The sequence below is a fragment of the Felis catus genome, chromosome A2 (genome assembly GCF_018350175.1).
Source record: "Felis catus isolate Fca126 chromosome A2, F.catus_Fca126_mat1.0, whole genome shotgun sequence".
Lineage (NCBI taxonomy): Eukaryota > Metazoa > Chordata > Mammalia > Carnivora > Felidae > Felis > Felis catus.
In genome coordinates this window covers 18,698,015-18,717,598 of record NC_058369.1, presented here as the reverse complement: position 1 = coordinate 18,717,598, position 19,584 = coordinate 18,698,015, and the positions used below count along the sequence as shown (strand labels likewise).

General features: G+C 52.6%; 1 protein-coding gene across 3 annotated transcripts in view; it reads right to left on the bottom strand.

The window, feature by feature from the left end:
- BSN (bassoon presynaptic cytomatrix protein) overlaps positions 1 to 19,584 on the bottom strand; it is a 94,783-nt gene that overhangs the window by 30,408 nt on the left and 44,791 nt on the right. For all 3 annotated transcript variants that reach the window (XM_003982229.6, XM_045050198.1, XM_045050194.1), the window contains exon 2: positions 9,874 to 10,282. In XM_003982229.6, the coding sequence (XP_003982278.2) occupies positions 9,874 to 10,282 (409 nt within the window). The remainder of the gene's footprint in view (positions 1 to 9,873; positions 10,283 to 19,584) is intronic.

Genomic DNA, 19,584 nt, shown 5'->3' with positions numbered 1-19,584 from the left:
CGCATTCCTCTCTCTGGCCTCCTTCCTTGCCATCCCCCCTTAGTGGTCTTACCCCAGAGATTCTGGGCCTCCTGTTCTGCCAAGTAGTCCCCTAAGCTCACTTCTGTAACCAGGGCCTCGGCCCTCACAATTTTCTCTGCCCCCAGACCAGCTAGCTATATAGGCCTCAGATCTCCCCATCAGGGCCCTCTCTGGCCACACAATCTAACATACGCCTCCCCCACCAGGCACTCTATATCGAATCACCCACTTCATCTTCTTCACAGTGCTTACTCTTTCCCGAAGTATCTACCAATTTGTTTCCTTGGGTGTCTCCTTTCTCCCCACCTAGCTTGTGAGTTCTGGTTGAGGTGTTCTCAGGACTGTGCACAGTGTGTAGTACAGAACAGGGCTCATTCCAGAGAGACTTCTTGTGGGATTAATCCCAACAACCTATTAACAGGGGGCGGGGGGCACAGTTCCCACAAAGCCAGAGCCATGAGACTGGAGATTTGGTGCCCCGATGAAGAGGCTCCTCCTCTCCAACCAGAGCTGAGGCTGCAGGCCAAGGCTGCTCCATCTGTGCTTGTAGCCAGAGCCTTTGAAAGCACCATGGTGGCCCAGTCACCAGGGAAAGGTCCAATCCAGTTCCTGAGGCAAAAAGCCCTTTCTGTCCACCCTTAGGAGTACCTCCAGTCCTGCTCTCTTCCTTGAGGCCACAGGGCTATGCAGCTGCTGCTTTAGCTGACTTGCCACCTGGAGAGCTTGGGTTTGGCTGTCTTGCCTAGCAGGCCAAAAGCAGCATCCAAGGAGTGGGGAACACCGCACTTTGGTGAGCACCCCCTTGCGCCCAGGACCACACAGGGCATGTTCACAGTTCACATTGTCATTTAGTTTTCACAGTAGAGAAAATCAAGGTCTGATCTAATTTAACCACATACTCTTGTGGTTACCCAGCCAGGAAGTGGTGTTGTGGGTGAGACCAGCCCTGCCAGCCCAGCCCAGCTCCTGAGCTATGGCCTGGAGTCTGGTGCCTTCTGCATTCCTGCCTCTTCCAAAGGCCACTCAACCTCATGCAGGTCAAGTCATGGGTTTAGAAGTCCCCTCTGCAAAACACTGGCAGAGCCCTCAAAGGCCAAGCCCAGTTCCAGAAACCCTAAGAACAGTGATGCCACAGCACTGGGGTGTGAAGCCATCCCCCCCAGATGGGAACTGTCAACTCACCCTACATATTTTTGAAGACCCAAGGAAGCTTTGTCTACTTTTGGACAGAGAGCCTCAGAGGAAACAATTTGGGTCTCTGGGACTCAGTCCAAAGACACTTTAGAAAGTTACTCTTGGGGCGCCTGGGTGGCGCAGTCGGTTAAGCGTCCGACTTCAGCCAGGTCACGATCTCGCGGTCTGTGAGTTCGAGCCCCGCGTCGGGCTCTGGGCTGATGGCTCAGAGCCTGGAGCCTGTTTCCGATTCTGTGTCTCCCTCTCTCTCTGCCCCTCCCCCGTTCATGCTCTGTCTCTCTCTGTCCCAAAAATAAATAAACGTTGAAAAAAAAAAATTAAAAAAAAAAAAAGAAAGTTACTCTTGGGTGGGGAGGGCTCACTTCCCATCAAAATGGGAGCTCCCAGGGGCAGGCTATTTCTGCTCACCCTCAGATGGTCCCCCGGAGGGGATTAGCCTTCTGAGGGGAGCCCCAGGCCCTGGCCCAGGGCAGCTGTCACAGACCCACTTCCTGGGGTGGGTGCCCAGTGCACACCCCAGGCTCCATTTCCACTGTGCGCTTGCACAGGTATAGCATGCCCTGAGGTGGGACTTGTGACAAGAGGAGTCTGGAATGTAAAACTCCTTATCCTGGGACTTCAGAGTGACCCTCCTTCAGGTTCTGGACAGGGTTGAATAAGGGCATGTGCTAAAACTCCTGCACTCACCACCAGAACCTTCCCTTACCCAGCCTCCGTCACCCAGGCTGTCACAGGCATTCACCTAAAATAGAACCTCTCCAAGAAACAGCTAAAACGCCCCTCAGTGACTCATCGCCCAGATGGGCACAGCTATTTCTATCCAGCCTCTTCTAGATGGCAAGGAGCCTTGACCACGCCCTCTCCCAGCCCCACCCAGACTCAGGCCCAGGCAGAAAGGCCTCCCAGGGAGGACACTGGGAGGGGAGCACTCTGAGCCCAGCAAGACTTCCCTCTGCTTCCCCCACTGATCATCAGGAGCTTGATCGGAGGGGTTCAGCCTTAGCCTCTTCCTCCCTCCTCCAAGGTCCTCATCCCTGTGTTAGGGGGATGGATGCTGTCTACTGGACAGGGAGATAGATGGCCATGCACCCAGCTCACTTGCCCACCTAGGCTGGGCATACATGGCCAGGCCTGTGGCAGACTCGTCAGCCCTGGGACCAGAGCAGTGAGAGCCTTCCTCATCTAACTGTATTCGGTGTCTGTGGCTTCTTGGCAGCCTCCAATCCAGCTGCCCACCAGAATCACAATGAATGAATGGCCTTCTACTAGTGTGACGGGAAACCTGTCCTAGAGTCATGCTGTCCAGTACCTCCATGAGCCTGACCTGGCACATGGCCAGGAGATGAGCAGGCTATCCGCCACAGAACTCACGTCCCAAGAACCAGAGGTGAGCTAAGGGGACTGCCCAGGGCTGCACTGATGTGGATGGCTCTGTCAGACACTGGCTTTTGTCAGGCTGACCTTTCTTGCCAGCAAGGAAACCCATCCTGTCATCTCAGAGGCGGGACACCTGTGCATCCCAGCCCAGTGGGGCCCGAGCAGCAGTAGGAATGGGGAGGCTCAGTGTGGTGTGCAGGCCAAGAGCTGCTTTGGAAGTGGGGGAAGCAGAAGCTACAGGAAAGTGGCTTCCCTCAGGGAGCCGCTTCCTGCCCTGCCAGGAGCCTGCTGGGGATTCAGAAAAGCAGGGCCTTATGGGTTCTGGCTCCGAAGGGACTTTCATCCCAAGAAGAGCCTTTCTCAGCTGCTCCCTTACTTGAACTTACTTGCCCCGAGCTTCTGCTTTCTGTTCTTCCACAGGCTCTCTGCCTTCACGTGTCTTCCCGACCAGCTGAATCTATGGTCTGTCACGCAGTCACTCTGCTAAATGTCTGTGCTCTCTTGATCTATGTCTGCTTCAGAACTGGATCCAGCCAGATACCTTTTTTCCCCGGGCCTACACCCAAACAGATAAATGGGCACCAGGCGGACGGGCTCCGCTGTAAGTTAACTTGCGTCTAACTTCTCCTGGACCCCCATATCTGCCCGGTTAACTAATTCACTCCATCTCCCCAGGAGGCTTTTGTCCACAATGGCTTGTTCAATTTCTCGTGTCCCTCTCCCTGCCTGTCCCCCTCCCTTGCTTTCTGGCTCAAACCGCTGCCCTGTTTCCAATGTCGTCAAGAGGAGCCACACAATAGGCTTCTTCCTCCACACTGAGGATCTAGACCTGGCTCTTTGGGGGCTCCGCTCTTTCAACCACACTCCCCCCCCCACATTCCTGTGCAGCCCTTGCCTCTCAGAACTCCAGTGCCATTGTCTCTTGCTTTTCGGAGCCCTCCTCTGTCTGCGCACCTTTCCTGTGCACACCACTGTCTTGTGTTCTCTTCTTTCCTGCTCGGTCAGGCCTCTCAAGACTTGGCCACATAGACGGCCCTCAAAAAACGCTGTGCTGAGTAAAAGAGCGAAAAAGAGCACATTCTGTGCAATTCCATTTATACGGGGCTCTAGAATAGGCAAAACTTGTTTATGGTGGATAAAAATCAGAACAACTGTTGTGTCTGGAGGAAGGGTGGGGATGGACAGGAATGGGGCCTGAAGGGACTTTCTAGGGTGATGAGGACGTCTACCTTGATAGAGGGGTTTGGCTGACACAGCTCCATGCTTTTGTCAAAGCTCACTGAATGGTACACTTGGGCTCTAAACATTACAATACATGTACATTTTACCTAACCCCACCCCCCCATACTAAACTCAAGTTAATGATATGCTTACTGAAGTAAGTGGGAAGTATGCTGATGTCAATATGCCTGTGAATTTCAAAGTTCTCTGGCCCTGACTTGTCTGCTGCATGCCAGGGTCTTAGATTTGTCAGCCTACTGAACCCCACCTAGATGCTCACAGGCACCTCCAACCTGACGTGGCCCAAATGGAAAAATTCTCCATCTCTATCCCCTAACCCTCATGTGCAACACATTTCCAAAATCTGTCTATCTAGCTTCTGAAATCCACCAGGAGTCTTTCAAGGTTCTTCACTCCCACCACCCCAGCCCCAGCCTGCTCTGAGGATCCAGCCCCACCGCATGGGCTCTTCTCCACCCAGCAGTCAGAGGAGTGGGGTGTTGTTGTTGAGAGTTTTGTGATAAAATAAATATAACATAAAAATGGCCATTTAACCATTTTAAGTGTACAATTCAATGGCATTAATTACATTTATAATGTACAACCATCACCGTTATCTATTTCTAAAGAGGTGTTTTTAAATGCACATCTGACCTTCCCACTGCCACTTTTCAAAATCTTTGGAAGCCCATCTAGAGACCCCAGCAGGATCTGCCTGCCCTTTGGGCCTGCTCACGGCACTCCAGCCACCCAGCCCTGGCTTGTTCCCATGCACTTCCCCTCAGGCCTCCCTGGGCCCCACCTGTCCCTAGGCCAACTCCAGTCTAATGTCTCCTCCTTGTAGAAGCCCCCAAGAGTCTTGGTGCAGCAGCATATCAAACACCCCAGCCTCCCTCCTGGTCCTCCACACGCCTGACCCCCAGGTGTGACTGTGTGTTTGCTTGGGCGGTTACTGGCGGAAGGGCCGCCTCTCCCTCTGGCTTGCGGGCTCCACAGGGCTGAGCAACATACTTCAGCTCTGCCTGATTCTCCAGTGTCAAGGACAGTTCCTGGCTTAACATAAGGGCTCAAAAGTATTTGCAGGGGAAGGAAAGGATGGGAAGAAGGGAAAGGGCCACCATCTGACAGTGGGTACAGGCAGACCTGCCCAAGGTGACCAGCCAGCATCTGGTTACTTCACTGAGCTCTCCTGCCTCTTCCTGCCTCTGGCTTTCTCTGTCACCTCCCTTTCCTGTCTCTCCCCTCTGTTCCTTCTCCCTGTTCCCACTTTATTTATTTCTCTTTTTTTTCTCAATTTTTACTCAATTCTCTTCTCATTCTGTTTCTTTTGCCCACACATATAGGAGCAGGTGTTTTGAGAATAAAATCTCAGGTTTCTGCTCTGAATTAATTTCACATTCATTCTTAGATAACTGTACAGCCCTCTTTGTAGCTAAAAGTTGGAGTGCCATGCCTGACAGCTCCAGCTATGAAACAGCTCCCACTCCCACACAGCTGTATCTTCTGCATGTACGCAGTGGCTCTGGCCTCTGCCCCGCAGTGGTCCCAGCAAGGAGGCCAAGAGTCCTGCCTCCTGGGAGCACGGACTGGCAGCAGGGCTGGCTGTCCAGGACCGACTGAAGCTTGGCAGGTATTTCCCTATTGACTTGAAGACTGTTTGGCTTCTGGAAGGCAAGCTGCTCAAGGACTGGATGTACTGTGGGAGAAAGGTTTCCCAAAGGGCCTGCCCCCTGGAGACCAACTTCCATTTGGCTTAGCGGTGGAGAAGGGAAGCCTGGGCATGTGTGCAGACACCACCTCCTCCTAGGCCCAGGGAGGAGGGAGACAACTTTGCCTTTCCTCAGCCCACTGCTGATCTATGTCCTCCTAACACCTGCTCCTCATTCCCTACCGGCCCAGGAGGCAGCGTGGCCATGGAGGAGCAGAGGGAAGGGGGCAAGGCTGGTGGCTGCAGCGGAGGGATCCGGTGCGGCACTCACAGCACCTCCCCCGGGCCATCTGGTGCTCCGGCCCTTGCAGGAAAGGAGTGGGATGCAGGCAGTAGAGGAAAGGCTTATGGCCATTGCTTCATCTCCCTCCCTTCTCCACACCGCCCACCATGGGTAAGTGCCTAAGCCCTTACTTAGCCCATGGGTAAGTGCTGATGGAGCAGGTTAGGGGGGAGGCCAGTGCACAGTGGATTAAACATCCTTGGGTTGGTCTCGGCAAAGTCTAGACCTTAGGACAGGCAAAGAAAGACCATGATCATTCTTCTGTAGTTTTTCAGAGGGGCTTCTGAGCAATTCCGACTAGGGCGAGGGAGATGGGAGGCAGATGAGCTCAGATGAGCTGTCTGAACCTGGAAGGCTAGAGATGGGGTAGCAGCTCTATGGCTCCCCACTGGGGCAGAGGGTGGGCCTCCCAGGGGCAGGCTGCGGCTGCACTGTAGCTGGTGCTCTGGGACGCTTCTGCCAATCAGATCTGGAAGCACAGGCATGCAGCCAGCCCTGCGTCTGCACCAGCACGTGCTCTTGTGACGCTCTTCCCTGGGTGAGGCCAGATGCACATCTGGAGGAAGTCCAGGCCAGGACGTGCTGCTGGGCTGCCCCTGGCCATCACTCGTATTCTCTAGCAGCTCACTCCCAACCCCACTGCCCACCCAAACCTCACCTCCCAGATTCCACCCAGCAGGCTCACAACCATGCCTTGTCTCCCATCCCCCCATCAGAATAGAGCCTGATTTGTGCAACAAGGGCCTCCCTCCTGCAGGAGAAAGGGGTGGCAGGCCTGAAGGGCAGGCAGTCATTGAAGAGTACAGAGGTGGGCTAATAGGCCTGAGCTGGCATGAGGCATCAGCAAAGCCACCGAGGCTGGTCCCTGGCCCTCTGCCTCCCTTTTAGAGAAATCAGACATTTGGGAAGTTAAGGTACTTTTCTCAGGACCCACATCCAGGGAGAGAAGAGAACAATCTTCCTGTCTTTTCCCTATCACTGGTACTGAATGGGCTTACATCCTAATGCCTCTGGCCTCCTGATCAGTGCTCCTCCTCACAGGGACGGTCTCTTGTGGGTGGTGAGAGATGTTCAGACCCCACAAGGAAACCCTCAGTCTTTTGCCACAATTTCAAACAGGGTAAATTATTCACCTGCCCTGAGCTCCAGGACCACAAAACTCCAGAAAGAAATGGCCTCACCACAAAGAGTGGCTGAGATGGCCTTGTTTGTTCTGAACTCTCCTCAAGAAGAGGAGGAAGAGTGAACTGTGGACAGGGAAAATGGTGCTGAGAGTCCCTGAGGGAAAACTGGAGACCTAGCCACTGATTCTGGATCCCCAGGTCTATTGCTCCAAAATGACCCTGAATAAGCCAAGACTTCCCAAGACTTCGTCTCCTTGTCTATAAACAGAGAGTGCCCTGAGCTCCTTCCCTGACTTCCATGCAGCCTCAATGTTGACATGCCCTGATGAGCTTCGGTGAGCTTCAAGGCAGAATGTGGGACCCAGGCCTCCTCAGCCCGCCACCGCAGCATCACTGCACTAAGCAGTTTCAGACACACAGCCCCACCCTGCAGACAAGGTCCCCAGTATGCCCCCCAGTGGCCAGTGATTGCAGTGCATCTGGTGCTGGAACCAGCACCACCTCTTCTTGCATCGTAGCAGGGCCCCTGCTGAGAAGAGAGGACCTGGATGTCCTGGGAAAGGTCGCTTTGCCTGAACGCCCTGCCACCTAGACACACCCTACTTCAGAACCAGTCCCTGGCCCTGCCCAGCATCTCAGGCCAGGCAGGAGCCCAGCCCACAGACACCAGGGTAATCCCAGAAACGGCCTTCTTGGCTGGCAAAACATCAAGTTAGGAGGTGTGTCAGGACAGGTATGGTGTGACCAGGGCGGATCAGCAGGTGCGTGAACAAAACCTGCAAACTGGGTTTCTCTTTCTGTGCAAAAGGACCAGGAAGGTGAATCTGCTTTTAGCAGAGTGACAATGGACAACCGCTCTGACTCGAGAATTACGTTCTGCCAGCCTCTCAGGAAAATGTGCTGAGGGCTCTTTCTCCTTGACTGGAACACCACTGAAAGCCAGCTCTGGAGAAGAAAATGTTCTGCTTGGAGACCCTGTCAGAAAAGGGCATCCACCAGGTTCCGAGAACCTGGAGAATGGACTAGGTCAGCATTTCCCAAACTGATGCCATGGAACAGCGGCCCCTAATGTTCTGAGAAAGCAAGTCGGGGAAAGGCTGCTGGCTACAGCTCTGTCTTGGAGCTCCATGGTGCCGTTCAGGGTGCTGAAGGCCTGAGAAGCCTCCCAGCAAAGAACCAATGCATTTGTCTGGCTCAGATTTGCTTGAAGCACCTGGCTGAGAGGACTGCTCTTCACCAAACAGTGTGAATCTGCAGTTAAGTCTGAGGCCCCTTCCTTCCTGGCCCTGAGCCTCGGCTTCTTCCCGGCACAACGAGGCAGATGGACTGAGTGTGGCCAAGGTCCTCCCACTCTGCTGTTTTTCCTGGCACATTAAAGGCTGGCTCCCTTCCCACGTCACCCAAGGTCCTGGGCTTGGGGGAGCCTGTTGTGTGGCAAGGGCTGGGTGCCCACCAGGAAACCAGTGCCCCATATGTGGCTCTCCCTTGACCTCTGCCCTTCAGGTCCTATAGCTCAAGTGAGCATCTCAGGGAGGCTAAAACCCAGAGGGGCAACACCACACAGGGGCCACCGCAGCGTCTCACCCCTGCCTGTCAAACCTTACTCCTGGGGGGCCAGGGCTTCTGGCTTCTGGTTTGTGCTGGCACAAACACACAGGTGAGTTTCTTTGGTGTGGACCACACTGTTCTAAGTACTGAAGAGCAAACACTTACCTAACTGATCAGCTCAGGGATGGGCCTGTTTCTAATCACAGATGTAATAATCACGAGTGTGCACGCCTCCTCAAGGAAGCCCCCACACTCCAGGAGCAACTCCAAACGTACTGAGTCATCTCCCCACAACGGCAGCTCCTTCCTTGGAATCTCACACTTACCTCTCGCAAACCACACATCCCACACCCACAGCACCTCATGTCACAAATAGACCCCGACCTGTGAACAATTATTCTCACTCATCTCCCCCACCCACGAGGTCCAAATGGCTCCTGCTGCTGATAATCCCAGAGGCGGCCATGCCTGTGCCTACCGCCCGGCCATGCTCCATCCTGCCCAAGGGCAGAGCCCTGGAGGAGGAACTAGAGACTTCTATGGGTTACCCCAGAGGAGAGGGAGGAAGCTGGCAAGCCCACTCAGTTCATTTCAGAGGCATGGCCCCAGTTCCAGTAGTACACTGGGGCACCCAGCCTCCAGGTCCCCAAAAGGAGCCTTCAGGGTTTTGGCTGAGCATCCCACAGCAACTCAAAGCATCCTGAACAAAGCCAGGATGGGGCTGTGGACCCAGGGCACAAAGGAGGCCAATCTCGTGGAAATGGCCCTTCAGTAACTGCTCAGTGAGTGTAGGACACCATCACCCATTGTGAATGCTTGGCTCCCAGCCTGGGTCTCTACCCTGAGGTTGTTTCTCTGGGGATGGCTAGCTTTTCTGCCATCTCAGGCCCAGCTAACTGGAATGAAAGTCCAGAGGAGAAGCTTCCCAGAGCCCAACTGGAAGGCTGTTTCCTGCCTCTCCTAAAACCTTGCTTCCCTCACCAGCATCCCCCTCCAGTGCCCACTGTCAGGGAAAGAGGCTGGCCTAGAGCCAGGGAAATCTGCCTCCCCTCCAGCCTGTGGCTATTTATAGCCCTCTCCAAATGAGTATCCATTGAGAAAAGTTGCCCAGAAGCCTGTCTTTGGCCCTCTCTAAGGCCATTTTTCTGGGTCAAACTCACACCAGCTACAAAAGCATCTTCTACTCTGGGACTCTGCCCAAGCTTTCAGGAGGTGCAGGAATCCCTCGGGAGATCTGCGGCCAGGCCTGTTCTCTGCTACCACATCTTGAGCCAGGAAGACACAAATGCTGGTGGCTCAGGGAAACAACCAGGAAAAGAGAGTTGGTTAAAGAGGGGAAGGGAACCGAGGGAGGCATGGGAAGGTAGGTGGGGGAAGCCGGCGCAGAAAGTGGTTACCTGGGTGAGGTGAGGGTTGGGGTTGAACCCACACTGGTTGCAGACCTTGTTGTGACACTGGGTGCAGGTGTTGAAGTTTGGCTGGCTGGGGGTCGACGTGAGGTCCGAGGTCTTACATATGGGACACAGCGTGCTGCTGGGAAGGGGGGCGATCTGGGGGACGGAGTAGGGTGATGTGGGGGTGCTGCCTCTGTCCGGTGACACAGAGGGCGACCGCCCTGATCTCTGCGTCCTGCTGTCTACCTGCAGTGTCCTGCGCGGGCCATCAGCCTCCTGGCCTGCTGGGCCCTGTGCCCTCGTCTCCCGGGGGCTCTCGCGGCCGGGAGCAGTAGCAGAAGCCTGCTTCGGGGTTGGGGAAGCTGCTCTCTGGCTACCCGGGGGCTCCTTGGGGTCCAGTCTCCTGGAAACGCTGAAATGACATTGAAAATCACTATGTTAGAGACACTTCTCAGAGAAGCAGCCTGCAGGAGGCTCTATCAAGCTCGGTGACCCTGCCGAGCCCCATTCCGCTCTCCTCTTCCTGCCCAGTGGCATCATCACAGCTACCATTTGCTGAGTGCTGATTGTGTCCCGTGCTGAGCGCTGACAAGCGTCTCCCATTTGAACCCTGAGCACCAGGTCATGTGGTAGAATCTTGAGTTCCCCTCCTACATCCTGATGAAGTACAGATTCAGATTCAGCAAGTTTAGTGTGAGGTTTGCGTTTTTAAGAATCTCTAAGGTGATACCTATACTGTGGTCTGCAGACCACACTTTAAGAACCAAGGCTCTAAACCTATATGTTAGAAACACCTGGAGTTATTTTTAAATTTCTGATTCTCAGATTATACCCCAGACAAATTACATCAGAATCTGTGGGGGCAGGGGCACCTGAGGTGCTGGGTTGAGCGTCCAATTTCGGCTCAGGTCATGATCTCGCAGTTTGTGGGTTCGAGCCCTGCATCAGCTCTGTGCTGACAGCTCAGAGCCTGGAGCCTGCTTTGGATTCTGTGTCTCCCTCTCGTTCTGCCTCTCCCCACTCACACTTTGTCTTTCTCTGTCTCTCAAAAATAAAAGATAAATAAAAAAGAATCTGTGGGGGCAGGACCCTGGTATTAGTATTTTTCCCTCCCCAGGTGATCCCAACATACAGCACAAGTTCAGAGCTATTGCCCTGGCAGGTCTATTCTGGTTTGTTCCCTTCAAAGGCTGACCCCAGACAGTTGGAGATGGGTGGGGGAGGCATCCCAATGCCTACCTAGTTAATGCCATCTCCAGCAGTGACAAAGGAACCTACTTTCTGGCAGCTCACCAGCAGGCCTAATGCTAGACCAAGTCCATCGAGATGGGTGAAGTGTTACTCTTCCGCTAGTACCAGGCTGGGTGGGGTTGCGGTCCTAGGATCCAGCCGTTGAGGAACCACTGAGGAGAAATCCAATGTACCTGACCCCCATCTCCATTCTGACCTGGCGCAGCTGCAGGGAAGCCCGCAGAGTTGAGCAGTTCAGTAAGGTAGAAAGTTAAGCTAAACTCAATTTCCTTATTTTCCTTTTCCCCATTTTCCTTTTCCAATTTGAAAGAAGATGAGCACAAAAAGCCAAAGGCAATGTTTTATATGGCTTCCCTGAAATTCTATCCTTGTTCCAGTGTGTATTCATCTGGGTGGATACTGGCACCCAGGAGACAGGACAGACTGGCTGAGCGCCACTGTGGAGGCTGGACCACAGCTGCCTGCAGGGAGGCCACCCTGGCGCCATCTGCCCTAGTGCCCTGTGTCCTCCTAGGGTCTGACTGACGGACAGGAGGGGATTCTGAGTTTGCTGCCCCTAGATGAAAGCCATCTGCTTGCAAAAAAGATTCAGGGGCCAACTGGTAGGATGTCTTAAAACAAGCCATTTCAGACGGGGGTGGGGGGGGCGGGCAGGGGGCAAGGAGCCCACCTGGGGATGCCTCCTCCAAGACTGTCTGCAATTCTGAGGAACAGTGGGGGGAGAGCCACACCTTCGGTCTAATAAAGACTCTTCCAGAAAAAAGAAACACTATTACATGTCTATCAAACATTTCTTTCATCAACCAACAACAGCATATACCCACCCATCCATCCCATCTCACAGACCTGCCACTTTCGTCTTCAATAGGATCTCCAGAACCTGAGAGTCTAGCCCCCCTGGGCCATCTTGCCACCAGCTGTGAGGCCCAGTATGTAGTGGCCACAGCATCTCTGGGCCATACTTGGAACCTAGGCTCCACGGCCTTCCAGCAGACTAATTTCTAGGCATGGTAAAGAAAGATTCCCACTTGGTTAATTTATAATTTCATTTTTTATTTGAATGATTTGGGGCTGGAATTTAAAAGCAGCACCTGACTGTATGTTAGCTATACTGGAATTAAAATTAAAAGGAAAAAAAAAAAAAAAAAGGAGCCCCTGAAAGCTAATCAGAAGCTACTGAGAGCCCTTTATACCATGTGGAAGGAGAGGCTGCAGTCCCTTTCCCAGGCTGTGTAAGGTCTGAAGTTTTTTTCTGAGGAATGTAGCCATCTCTACTGTCTGTGAGTTGCCTGGTCTGTGACAGGCAATCTTGTGTGTACACAGTTGCATTTTAATTCAATGTTGTATCACCATGTAGTCTTTCTGGGGACAAAATTTGTGTGACAGAGATCCAGATTCAAGTTAACTTTCAGCTCAGCCAGAGTGACAATGACTAAGCAAACAATGCCTTCTGTGGCCCAGCAAAGTCTGTCCGGCAAGGGCTCCCTGCACCTGGGCCTGATGCGTGTGCACGCACCAACACGGTGGCTGTAGGAGACACCTGGCAATCGAGCTGCTTGTCCGCGATCCCTTCTCTTTTCCATCCTCCTGGATGATTCCTCACCCCTTCTCCATGATCTTCAAGCCTCCAGTATGTCTCTCCCTCTCTTAACTGTCACTGACAACCTGCATGCCATCTCACCAAGAAAGTGGGAGCTACTAGAGGATAATTTGCACATCCACAGCCGCTCGACGTCTGTCCCCCAATATTTGCCAGTCTCCTGTTCCCAAAGCCCACTTCTTACCTTCACAAACCACCTCCTCTCCTTCATCAACCATTTCCCCTCTCTATTGGATGATTTCAATAACCATGCAAACATGCTTCTCCCATCCGCAAAATTAATTAATTAATTAATTAATTAATTAACTTTGACCCACTTTCCCCTTTAGCTACTGCCCCATTTCTCTGCTCCTCCCCTCCCTTCCTCTCAACCCAGTCCAACCTGGCTTTTGCACAGCCTTCTACAGAAACCGCTATGGTCATAGTCACCAACGGCCTCCACATTATCAATCCAACAATCCCTTCTCAATCTCTCATCTCACTTCAGCAGCACCACAGGATACTGCTGAGTGCTCCCTCCTTCCTGAGATAAGTTTTCCACTTGCCTTCTGGAACACCTCCTTCTCCCAGGTTTCCTCCTCCCTCCTGGCCACACCTGTTTAAACTCTCTCCCATTTTCAGAACCCCACTCCTTACACTGGAGGAACCTGGTCTTCTCTGAGTACACACGATCCTGGGTCTCAAAGCCCACCCAGACTCAAGCTTGAAATCCCACTTCCCAGTGACAACTACCAAATATGTGTCTCTGGCCCAGTCCTCTTCCCTGAACCTGTCACTGGTCTAACTGCAGACTCTGCATCTTGACTGAGATGTCATATGCATAGGCATCCCAAACCTGAAGTGTCCAAGCTGAGCTCTTATCTTCCCCTATATGTGCGTTTCCCAGCCTCCCATTGGCGCCATCTCTGACCCCTTCTTCTCCCATCCACGTCAATCATCAGTAAATCTTGTTGGCTTCAGAGTCTGGCCACTCCCACTGCCTCCTCTCTCCCCACCATCCCCTCTTTTTTTCAGTTCTGCACAAGCCAGGCTGCTTTCACTCACCCCTCTGTGGTCTTCTCTGCATGGCAGCCAGGATACTCCTCTACCTACATAAATTAGCCACTTCCCTCCTCTGTCTAAACCCTCCAACACTTCTTTTCCCTCCCAGAAGAAAATCCAAAGGCTTTACAATGGCCCCTGCAAGCCCACGAGATACAGCCCCTTTCCCCCGGGCCCCATCCCCTACTATTCTCTCCCTCCCTCCTTCTACTTCCCTTAGGCCAGGCCACTCTCCTCTGGGCATCCACACCTGCAGGCATTTGCACTCCCTCAAGTCTTTGCACTGGTGGCATCCTTTCAGGGACACTCTCCCTGATCTATTTAAAATGAAGCTTCTGGGACACCTGGCTAGTTGGAAGAGCATGTGACTTTTGCTCTCTGGGCATGAGTTCGAGCCCCACGTTGGGTGTACAGATGCTAACAAATAAATAAATAAACTTAAAAAAAATAAAATGTAGCTTCTGTCCCTCCTGCCTCTTTGTTCTCCATGGCATTGAGTACCTTCCAACTCATCATATGTATTGCTTTTGTGTATCCTCTGTGATCCCCGCATTACACCGTCAGCTCTGTGGGCGGGGCCTCTGTGTGCTACCTCCATAGCTGCATCCCGGAGCCCAGCACAGTGCCTAGCACACACTGGACACACAACTGGTGTTTCCAGAATAGATTGGCTGTAGGCACATCATGACTCAGAAAAGCAAATGTGGCCCAAAAGTGTGTTAGAGCTGAGGAAACAAGGCATGGCACGTGACTAGCATGGCACTCGGCCCTTCCCTGGATCTGAGCTCATGCTGGAGAGAGCTGCAGATATGATAGTGGAGTCCTCTCTGGTTATTGGTTGCACCCCATTCCCACCATACAGAATACTCTGCTCACCATGGTGGTGGTGATGCCAACTGAGCCTTACTGCGAGCTCCACTGTGTGCCAGGCACCTATCACATATTAACTCCTTTATGCCTCATAGCAAATCCACAGGACAGGACCCATTTTGCCCATTTTACAGACAAGGAAACTGCTACACATAGGAGTTATATAACTTGCAAAGCCATCATGACTTGTGTCAAGGCCTGCAGTCCCTGTCCTTAACCACTGTCGCACATTGTCACTCTCGGGAGCGCAGTGAGGCTGTGGACAGGTAGGCAGCACTGCACTTTGGGCTCTTTGGATTATTTTTTTCTCTTCTGAAGAGGTGGTTAAGTGGAAGCTCCCTAGGAGAAGGTCTCTGACGTTTTGCTCCCCACTGCAGCCCAGTCCTCCCACCACTCTTGGTACTGAGCAAGCCCTCAATAAACATATGCAAAGTAAATGGAAAGATGTGTAAGTGGTTCAGCGAGCTCACAGGGTGGGACTGACCTCAGGCAGCAACACGATTCAGTTGGGACCACTTCACATGGAGTTTGCCCAGCAACGCTGAGAGACTCACAGAGAAAACTAACATTCATTCATTCATTCATTCAGGCATGTAGTCATTCACAAACACCTGCTGACCCCTGGAATAGTTCCAGGCCCCGTGATAGGTATTGACGGTATGAACAAACTATGTCTCTGACAATGGAAGGTGGGTCTACAGGTGTTCATTGTATTGTATTGTATCCTTTGCATCTTATACATATTTTATAAGTACTCTTACATTCTTTAGAAATACCTATTCAATATTTAATTGAAATACATTTTTAAAAAAGTGAATCAGACAGGGATCCAGTCCTCTGGGAGCCTACAGTCTAGAGGGGAGACGGATGTGCAAACAAATCACCGCACGACATGCCTCCACACGGTCCAGGGAAGGGACAGAAGTCTGATGAGGCTTCTCCTTGAGGTGAAAGAGCAAGGTAGGCAGAGGTGAGAGCACATGAAAAGGCTCAGAGACATGACAGAGCATGCTCAGGCTGGGTGGCTGTCGGGGGCAGGCACGGCAGGTTTAAGCCAGTGCTATCCCCTGCACCTAGAACAGCTCCCAGCAATCCTGTGGTCTGAACTTCCTGAACTATGGGCAAGCTTAGAGCTAAAAAGGGAAAGGCCAGGGGAATATTAGGGCCTCTAAGGTTTTCAAACAAGAGAGTGCTCTGGCTGTGTGTCAAGGAGACAGTAGAGGCAAGGAAACAGTGAAAAATCGGCAATAGCCCAAGAGACAGTCCATGGGGTGAGAGGGAGGGAAGTTTCAGCAGAGGTATTCTGGCTTGAGGTCTGAGGAGGAATGGTCCTTTTGATTGAGACTGGGGGTCAAGGGACAGAAGCCAGTCGGTGAGCAGAGAATGGGGAATAAAATGGCAAAATCATGAAGTTGGATCTGGTTTTGTTGAGGTGGGGAGGTAGGTACAAGAGGTATCAGGAGATGGGTTGGGGCTTGGATTCAATTCAGAAAAGTCTAGATATTTCTATTGGGGAGAGTTAAGGGTTCGATTCACAGGCAAGCCTCAGAGATCACACGGGAGCAGTGGTCTAGGAAAGATTTGTGGGGAGCACCAACGTTTATGGGAGCAGAAGAGATGCCAGAAATGGAGAAGTCAGAGAAAGAACAAAAAGACACAACCTCCTCCCAGGGTTTGAGAAGCTCCCAGAGGAGGAGCATTCAACAACCTGCTGTGAAGAATCTCTGTGCCTGAAGGCTGCAACACTGGAGAAGCCACAGAAGAAAAGTCTATGCCAATGAGGGCCGCACCCTGTGACTGCCCAGGCCCTCTCCCACCCAGACCGACCGGAGAAGGGCTGGCTCCCCATCCTGCTCAACACAGGACCCACCCGTCTCTTGCAGGAGATGCAGGAGCTCCATCTGTGACACATCCCTGGATGCAAGTCTCATAGAGACCAGGATGGCTGGGGTAGCCCTGGGCCTCTTCAGGCGGCCCTCCTTAATAAAAGTCTCCACTGGGTAGAGAAGGGAGAGAGGAAGGAAAGGGGGAGGGAAACGTCCACAGGTAGGACACAGCTCAGCCCCACAGAAGACCTGGTTTCATGGATCTGGACCATCAGCAGTGAGGCTCCACGAGGCCAATGGTCCTCCCAAAAGCCCCAGGGACCGCTCTTGCTTGGTGAGGGTTGGGATAAGCACAGGTGAGCAAGGAGGGAAGAAGGACACTGCCATAAAGCAGAGGAGACACAGGAGGACAAGTAGGTGAGAAGGAGGGAGAGAGCAGAGATATGAAGGAGTGGCTGGAAGCCAAGCAGGGAAGACTAAAAATGGCTTATCCAGGGATACATATTTTTAAAAGATAGCCAAGAAAGGTAGAGGGGGTAAAAATAGCTGGATTTCTACCAGCTTTCCTCCCTTTCAGCACTAAAGGCTATTGACTGATCAGAAACAAGTCTTGAAGCTGTTTAGCAGGGCTGGAAGGACCACCCCCCTGGCCACATGGGTGCTGTTGGGGAGGGGCACAGAGCCAATTCAGTTGGCATCCCCCTCGGCACTCCTCAGTACCCCAGTAGCCTCCTGTCCCATACCATGACCACCACTGGGAGAAATGATCCAGACTGTGCTGGTCAGACCTGGGCTCGCCGCTGTCAGATATCCCAGGAAAGGCATGAAGCCAAGAAGCTCCACTGACCAAAGATGCCCCAGCCACCAGGTACATCCGTAAGGTCAGGGCCAACAGGGAGAGATGTGGCTGCCCAGGTCCACAGTGGGGAGGAGCCTAGAGCCACTGCGGCAGCTGTGCTCAGAGAGGACCTGCTCAGGCTGAAGCAGACTAACAGAAGGAGAAGCAGGGAGGCAGGGAGACTGTGCGGGCTCCAGAGGGAAAACCAGGCTGGGTTCCACATGGCAGCATTCTAGAGCATGCCCCCACCGCCTCCAGTTGAATATTTAAAAAAGAAATACTTCACACCAATAAATGACTGTCTTTGTTCACCAGGAGGGGATTGAACTTAGGGAAACTGTTTTTCTTAAGTCAGAGCCGCCGGAAGAGGTCCCACAGCTTCAAACAAGGTTTTGATAAATTCATGGCTGACCTTTCTGTAATAGGCAATTATGACTGGGCAGATGCTGTGGGAGGATCCTCTCCTTTCAGGCCCATGCCAGGAAGGGCCACTGGGCCACCCACTGGTACCTGTGGATTCAGGCAGAGAAGCAAGGGTTGCAGAATCTTGGTTTGGGTTTTTCTGTGTATTTTTTTTTTTTTAAGTAATCTCCACACCCAACATGGGGCTTGAACTCACAACCCCAACCCAGATCAAGAGTTGTATGCACTGCTGACTGAGCCAGCTAGGCGCCTCAGGGTTGCAGAATCTTGGGAAGCACGATCAGGTTGTGGGTTCTGGAGCAATTCTCTCACGAATGGATGGGAGAACACAGAAAGTTTGACTTTAGAAAAAACATTCCAGTTTCCACACACAAAAAAAGCTTCTTGACCTACCCAGTTTCCAGGCCAGTGGCCTTCTGCCTTTCTGATCATGCATCCCTATCAATAAAGTATGTTTGATATGAACATATGAATACTTATCCCCCAACATATGAATACTTATCCACCGATTACGTACACATATATTACTGATAAAACACACCTCCCCAAATGGAAAAGTTTGAAAGGATGAGATAGGATATAAATGTTTTCACAGCTTTAGTTGGCTGCCTCATCTCCCTCCCCTTCTTGGCACGTGTGCCCCAGTTTGGAGGCTCTGCTGAGGAAATTCTTTTATTTTTAATTTTTTTTTTATTTTAGAGAGAGAGAGAGAGAGAGAGCACAAGTGGGGGAGAGGGGCAGAGGGAGAGAGATAGAATACCAAGCTGGCTCCATACTCAGCACAGAACCCGACACGGGGCTCGATCCCACGACCCTGGGATCACGACCTGAGACGAAATCAAGACTTGGACGCTGAACCGACTGAGCCACCCAGGCGCCCCCCCTGCTAAGGAAATTCTTAATCTCCCAATCTTAAAAGGAGTCTGTTGGTGGCCCAGACCAGATTCTCTCCTGCCCCCAGACCTGCCCCATTGAAGGTTGACTTAGGTCAGTGTCAGGAAGGCCCCTTCCTGACCACCTATCAACCAAAAAGAATTTGCTCTGCTGAGACCAACAGCACAGAGGTGAGGGTCTCCATAACACTCAGCTACAGCACTCAGAGCCTTTCATGGGACAGGAAACCTAGACCACAGGCTCAGAGCCTCTGAGTTGCTCTCTTGAAGCCAGGGGCTGCCCTGCTGGCTGGGGAGGGAAGGTACCACCCACAGGGTTCCTGGGTGGTGGTGGTAGGGTGTCATGCTACACGCAGAGCTCCCCAAGAGGCCCACATCCTCCCCTCCTAACTTCCAGCCCCTTGAAGCTCCTGCCCCACTATGAAGGTAAGGTTCCAAGACCCAAGAGACCCCAGAGAATTAGCTCCTCTCCTACAAGTGAGGACAAAGCACCTTGCCATCCTGGTGACAGCCCCCGCAGCAAGTATATACTTGTGCACTTGGGCATACACGTACTCACACCCCTGAGCAGACAAACCCATGTGAAGATCCCCACCACCTCCACTCATCGTTTCCACTTAGGAACATCTAGCAGTTGGAACTCTTCCTGGGACCAAACAACAAGCTTCAGCTGGTGCCAGGCCAGTCCATCTGGGCCAGCAGAGAACATGTTTAAGGCAGTGAGCTGTGACTGCTTTGCTGCTGCTGAGGGAGAGTTTGGGATGATTCGCCAGGTGGGTCAGGATGGCAGAGAGGGTGACGAGAGGGACCAGTAGGAGTGCAAGCTGCTGCCACCCAGCATGGGCCAGGGGAGCTGCCAGCATGAGAGGAGAGACCACCAGCACTGGCAGCAAGGTGGGGGCCGGTCCACAACTGTGAGGAAAGCAGGCCCTGGGGACCCCATTCCCCAGCCCTGGGGCCCACATGCTCTGA